Source organism: Eurypyga helias, unplaced genomic scaffold, assembly GCF_000690775.1.
Source record: "Eurypyga helias isolate BGI_N326 unplaced genomic scaffold, ASM69077v1 scaffold4021, whole genome shotgun sequence".
Lineage (NCBI taxonomy): Eukaryota > Metazoa > Chordata > Aves > Eurypygiformes > Eurypygidae > Eurypyga > Eurypyga helias.
In genome coordinates, this window is record NW_010231387.1 from 7,213 (window position 1) to 13,586 (window position 6,374).

The 6,374-nt window shown below is 39.0% G+C and overlaps 1 protein-coding gene across 1 annotated transcript in view; it reads left to right on the forward strand.

Moving 5' to 3' along the window:
- The first annotated feature begins 520 nt into the window (after positions 1–520).
- Positions 521–6,374, forward strand: part of LOC104516641 (PDZ domain-containing protein GIPC2-like) — a 16,866-nt gene continuing 11,012 nt past the window's right edge. The window contains exons 1-2 of the mRNA XM_010161045.1: positions 521–726; positions 4,247–4,427. Of these exons, the coding sequence (XP_010159347.1) occupies positions 544–726; positions 4,247–4,427 (364 nt within the window). The 5' untranslated portion in view covers positions 521–543. The remainder of the gene's footprint in view (positions 727–4,246; positions 4,428–6,374) is intronic.

Below are 6,374 nucleotides of genomic sequence, written 5' to 3' on the forward strand. Positions count from 1 at the left end.
CTTGTCAGAGAGAACATGTTCTGAGCTAATGGTGGAACATGTGGAGCAACATAAAACATTTCATGCTTTCTCCTGATATTTTTGTTTTGACGAGCTCCCTTTTTCCCCATGAAACTGCTTTCAAGCAGTTACATTTTACAACAGTCCCTCGTGGTGTTTGAATCCTGTGGAATTTGAGGTGGGTGAATGATGAAGCAAAACAGTTTGCTCGCTCTGACCTCTGGAACAGGCTGTTCTGGTCTACTTCGAGATGCCTGTGTCAGAGTTGGTGTGCTGGGATGGGCTGTGAGGGGCTGCTCACACACGTATGTCTCTCCTTTGCTCCCTGCCCGCTCTTATCTGCAGTTTGAGCTATTGATGCTTCCTGTCATGTGTGTGGATGGAGACTGTCACCTCTCCTGGGACAGCTGGAGGAGAGGAATCATCATTTCAGCTGTGGATCTGCCAGAGAGGCCAGAACTATGCTCTCCTTTTATCTTCCTATCAAGCTCACCAAACCTAATGTACTGTTAAAGATGTGTTTGCTTTCCTTCTGCGCAGATCATGTTTTGCACTTTGAACACTCATAAAGCTGATATGGACAAGCTCTTAGGTGCACAAATTGGCCTTGAAGATTTCATATTTGCCCACGTAAAAGGACAACGAAAAGAAGTGGAAATTCTTAAAACTGATGATGTACTTGGACTTACCATTACAGACAATGGAACTGGCTGTGCATTTATAAAGGTAAATTTAAATATAAAGGTAATTACCAGTGGACTTAATTACCAGCTGCTTCGTTCTGTAGAAGCTTCTGCTACTATAACATTTTAATTATTGTTTTAATGATCCTTTAAAACTATAAAATATTTCGTTATTATATATATAAGTGAAAAATAAAGTTGCTTTTCTTTAGGTACGTCATTCAAAATTAGTTCAGCTCTTTCTGTACTGCATGTCATTCAAAATTAGTTAATTTATGCATTGCTTCTGTAATGTGTATGAGCTTTACAATGTGACCATTGTATTTTGCGACCTACCCTGAGGTGGTAGGTGTTAGATACTGCTTGCATCTGCCCCCTCTTCTTTTTTTTTAATGATTTCCTGACGTCACTGCTTAGGTGCTTATAGAACATCTGTCACTCGTGATAATGAGATCAAGTTCTTTCAGTCTTTATAATTCTTCACTGGGCAGAAGCCTTTGTGCTGTGTAAGAATAGGTGCGAGTACAGTGCTTTTTCAGCTTTCCAATATTGTTGCTTTAGGTAGGGTGAATTAAAAGGTGCTATTGGTATGGATTAATATAATTCACCACAATTAACTTGATTAGCAACTATGGGCAGTAACATGTACAATATATTAATCATAATTACTTTCCTCCTCCTCTTCTATATGACCTCCAGGTAGTATGTTTTGAGACAAGTAGAGGCTGAGGAAATGATGGTACCCTTATTGCTAGACTAGGTATTAGGAGCCTTAGTCACATATTCTGCCTTTTTTAGATGCTTTGCTCTAATCTACTCCAATTATCTATTATTAGCGAGGCATTGGCAATTATCTTCGATTACTGCTCTCTCAATCGCTGTTCTCCTTGGTAGTGTAATCAGAGTTTCTTGTAAGGAGAGGTTGTATTCTCTGTTCGTTCCTTAGCTGCCATGGATATAAAACAAGACAGAGGCTTGCCTGTCTTTGTTGTGGAAAAATGTGATTGAGGTCATGCTTGAGAAAATCAAGATGCAGTGGAGACTGCAATAAGAAGTTTGGCAAAATCACAGCCTCATTTTTATGTTTATAGACACAAAACTCTCTTTCTAATGGTAGCATCCATGCAGCCCATAATGTTCAGTCACGCTGCTGCTTATGTGGCATTTCAAAAGAAGGCAGTGAAAGCAGTGCTTCAGTGATTAAAGTTCACGTGTGCGGCACTATACAGAGCGTTCCTCTTGCTGTGCTTGCTTGGTAACACGGACAGAGAGAACTGCCATCACATAGACTACTGCGTAATTGGTGCGGACTGGAAAACCCTCACCACATTAGCGAGACAAGCTGTAATTTCCAGTAAATTGTATAAAACTTGTCTGAACAAATATATCGTTGTCCTTGTGCTGGTCTAATAAGCAGTGTAATGAAAATGGTGCAGTCTTTGTGGGAATGCAGCAGTTTAAAGGAGTTTCTAGGAGCTTGCTTTGTTGCATATTTTGCTAATGGATCTTTTAAAACAGCATAGAAAATACATATGCAGAAGTAAAAACTGCATCTTTTTTATACATGGTTGTCTATGTAAATGACTAAGCAGAGACTATCTAAAATTTGATAAGATTATTTTTGTTTATAAATTTAATTTCTTTGATTCTGTTATTAATTGACAGTTAATATTTAATTTACCTATGTTATGGGCCATAGTAATTTTATTGCATTTTGAATAGCAGGCAGTTTCTACATTTGATATATAACTCAGTTTTTAAACCTGACACTCTGAACTGTAGGGTTGTTTTCCTGTGAAACATAATGTTTTGCCTTACTAAGAACAAAATTTGGTGTCATTCTACTTACACAATTTTATTTTCTGGGTACGTGGCCAGATGAGAAGATGTATTATGGAATCAAATTAGCCATTCAAAGAATAACAGTACAACTTGAAGCATGACTGACTGGTGTATAAAGAGCCATTATAAAAAGGAGTGGTGCAATTAATTTTAGGCATTGCATAGGAAATATAAATCCTAGCTTCTAACTGGACTGTAGAGCACTTGAAATGCATGCATATCAATTGCATCTTAATAACTGTGACAATGTAGCTTGACTGTCTTGACGGTCAGTTAGTTTGGAACAAGGATAAAAACTGTCATATTAAAATATGTTTGACACGACACAGATAACACAACCAGTGAATGTTACTTAAACAGTCTTGGTGTTAGGATCCAGATGAAGAAGAAAAGCTAAATGAGAAGGAATTCAGCACATGGACTAACCATTTTTTTGAGCCTGGTGGACAGGCTTTTGAATCCTGGCACCTGGTAACAGAAATGCATTTGGAAACAGTTTCTGGCATGTGTACATTACCCTCCTCTTCACCATGTGGCTTCTTTTTGGTTTTAATCTAGATTGAAGAAAAAAGTACTGAAAGAGTTAAACTCAGCCTGAAGCTAAAAATCATTGCAGTGTATTATAGGACACTGAGCATTATCACACTTCCCACTGACTCTCAGATGGAGGCTCATATGTGGGCTCAGATGTGCGCACATAAACTAGAAGCAGTGTTCTGAGATAGTTATGCAGCTAGGCTAGGTGTTATAGTAGTAGGCGGTAATATGTTTATCTCCCTTGTCTCACTGTTATCTCTCTCAAAGTTAGCCTGAACAACATCAGTCTTTATCGAAAAGTGTGTTATTCAGGAAGATACTAGAACAAAATTCGTATCTCTACTAAATAGAATATATTCTACTAGGTCATAGCTTTTCTATTAAACAGCCATAGGATAAGAGCTTACATGACTTAGGCACATGATAAACAAGTATGGCAGCATATACAAAAATCTACACAATCACTGAAGTTTTAAGTGTCTTTTAACTGACTTTGTAAATCACAGAGATCTTTTAAAGATCGTTTTTTTCCTCACTTTTTACATTCCACTTTGCAAAAAATTATCAGTAATAACTTCTGTTACATATTATGACCTTTAGACCATTTGTATTCCATGAGATGACATTTAGAATAATTTATTATTCTTTATTGTTATTTCAGAGGAAATACTTTAATATGCTTGTGTATAGCTTGATAAGTTTTATTGCTATAGAAGGTCTAATTAAGACTAGCCCTTTATAGTATGCAATTTTCTAGTGTATCACACACATTTTTTCATGTCCCTGGACCATACCTGAAAAGAGAAGAGTTCTGTCCCTGTGCTTATCAAGCTATTAGATCAAAATCAAACACCAAATCTCATTTAAACATTCACATTACTGACACTTTGACTTCAGTTTTAAAGCATAAAAATGTAGCTTATTCATAAGCCTAAATTTCTAAAGTGTGATTGCCTTCTTTTGATTCAGTTGATTTTATATTCAATGGTGATTAAAATATTTTGTTTGAAAAACAATGCTTTTCTAAAATATGTGTTATGGAAGTCTTATAGACAAAACGCCGTGCTGGTATAAGCAGCTCAATGCTGTTGATGTTCACTGACATTCTTGAAACTGTGGGGTGTCACCTCTTTACCTTTTAAAGAAATGTTTCTAATTCTTTTTTTTTTTTTTTTTACCAATAGAGAATCAAAGAAGGTAGCCTTATGGACCAAAACAAAACGGTCTGTGTGGGTGATCACATAGAGACTATAAATGGAAAAAATGTATCAGATCGTCGACATTATGAAGTTGCCAAAATGCTAAAAGATTTGGAGAAAGGTCAGATATTTAAGCTGGAGTTGATAGAGCCTATGAAAGCATTTGGTGAGTGACCTGACTGTCCACCTTGTTCACTGGATATTGAAATCCCATCAATGCGTTGCATTTTAAGTTTGTTTTAAGATTGCAGCCAGGCCTCTAACCAAGGAAACAACTGATACAACAAAGTGGGATGGTTTTGGTTTTTTCCTGGTACTTTTTTTTTGAAGTTGGAGATTTTTTTTAATGGATTTTCTCCCATCTTGCTTTCTCCAGCAGTCATCCTGGTGTGGGGTGCCTAAGCCTGAGTCTTAGTTATTTGATTGCTTTGCCACCACATGGTGGTGCAAAATAGCACAGGAATTGTCTCATAAACACAGTTTTGAAGCACAGATCACCTCACTAATGTGCTGATCCTCAAATTTCCTCTTCTCTTTTCCTTTATTGATATATAATCCCTGTTCATCTGTGTGTCAGATATGTCATTTTTGAACCCTTTACTGGGGACCACACTCATGCAGAAGGAAGCTGCAAAAGCCATGGGGATTCCCTAGAGCACCACCTTTGCTGAATGCCTACCTGCTCTCCACAACTTTTTTGTGGATCTCTAATCATGCAGCAGGTATACTCAGAATTGGAAGAAAGCAGTATGGCAAAGCTTTGTCTCTACCTACCACCTGCATGCTCTGAGGAAGTGATACTTGTATAGGAAGAATGCATACCTACTGCTAATCCTCATGTATATTCATTTTATCAATGTGGTAAACTTAAACTAAAAATAGAGACAGAGCTTTTGTTTTATTTCATATTTAATATTATTTCAAATTTTTATATCCCCTCACAAACCATGTAGTATTTTTCTCTAATAAAAAATTCAATATACTGCTAAATTATAAGTGTGTATGAGTCCTTGTGCATGCCTGCAATAACAGCAAGTTAAAAATCACCATCTTCACCACAGCAGCAAAAGATTGAAATGTTTATTTTTCAAATCTTTTCCTGTCAGTTTACAACTGCTGTCATACACCAGTCTTGACACTTGGTGTCAGAATAGCAGCAGAAATTGAAAATAAGAGAAATTTGAAGATTTCTTTTTGCTTTTGGCATTTCTGTGAAGAATGAGCGTTATCAGCTAATCTCTAATGTGTTTGGATATAAACTGATCCTCCTGTTTAAACTGTGGTGGCTTGACCCTGGCTGGAGGCCAGGTGCCCCCCAGAGCTGGTCCATCACTCCCCTCCTCAGCTGGGCAGGGAGGGAAAATATAGCAAAAGGCTCATGGCTTGAGATAAGGACAGGGAGGGATCACTCAGCAGTTATCTTTGTGGGCAAAACAGACTCGACTTGGGGAAATTACTTTAATTTGTTGCTGATCAAATCAGAGTACGATAATAAGGAATAAAAACTAGATCTTAAACACCTCCCCTCCACCCCTTCCTTCTTCCTGGGCTCAGCTTTGCTCCCCATTTCTCTCCCTCCTCCCCCCCAGCAGGACAGGGGACAGGGAATGGGGGTTGGGGTCAGTCCATCACACGGTGTCTCTGCCGCTCCTTCCGCCTCAGGGGAGGATCCTCACACTCTGCCCCTGCTCCAGCGTGGGTTCCCTCCCACGGGAGACAGTCCTCCAGGAACTTCTCCAACGTGAGCCCTTCCCACAGGCTGCCATTCTCCATGAACTGCTCCAGCGTGGGTCCCTCCCATGGGGTGCCATCCTTCAGGAGCAGCCTGCTCCAGCGTGGGCTTCCCACGAGGTCAGAGCCTCCTTTGGGCATCCCCCTGCTCTGGTGTGGGGCCCTCCCTGGGTTACAGGGATGTCCTGGTTTTTTATCCTATGGCAATTAATTTAGAAGTTGTGGTGCCCAAAAGGTTAGAATATCCTGCCTCAAGCCTTAGGTGCAGTTGAGTTTTAGGCACAAATTTATTTGAGATAGTGTTTAAGCTGCAGCATGCTGAGAATAGCCCCAGAGGAGATGACAAACAAGATCCAGATCCTGCTGGACAAGTAGGTGCTAA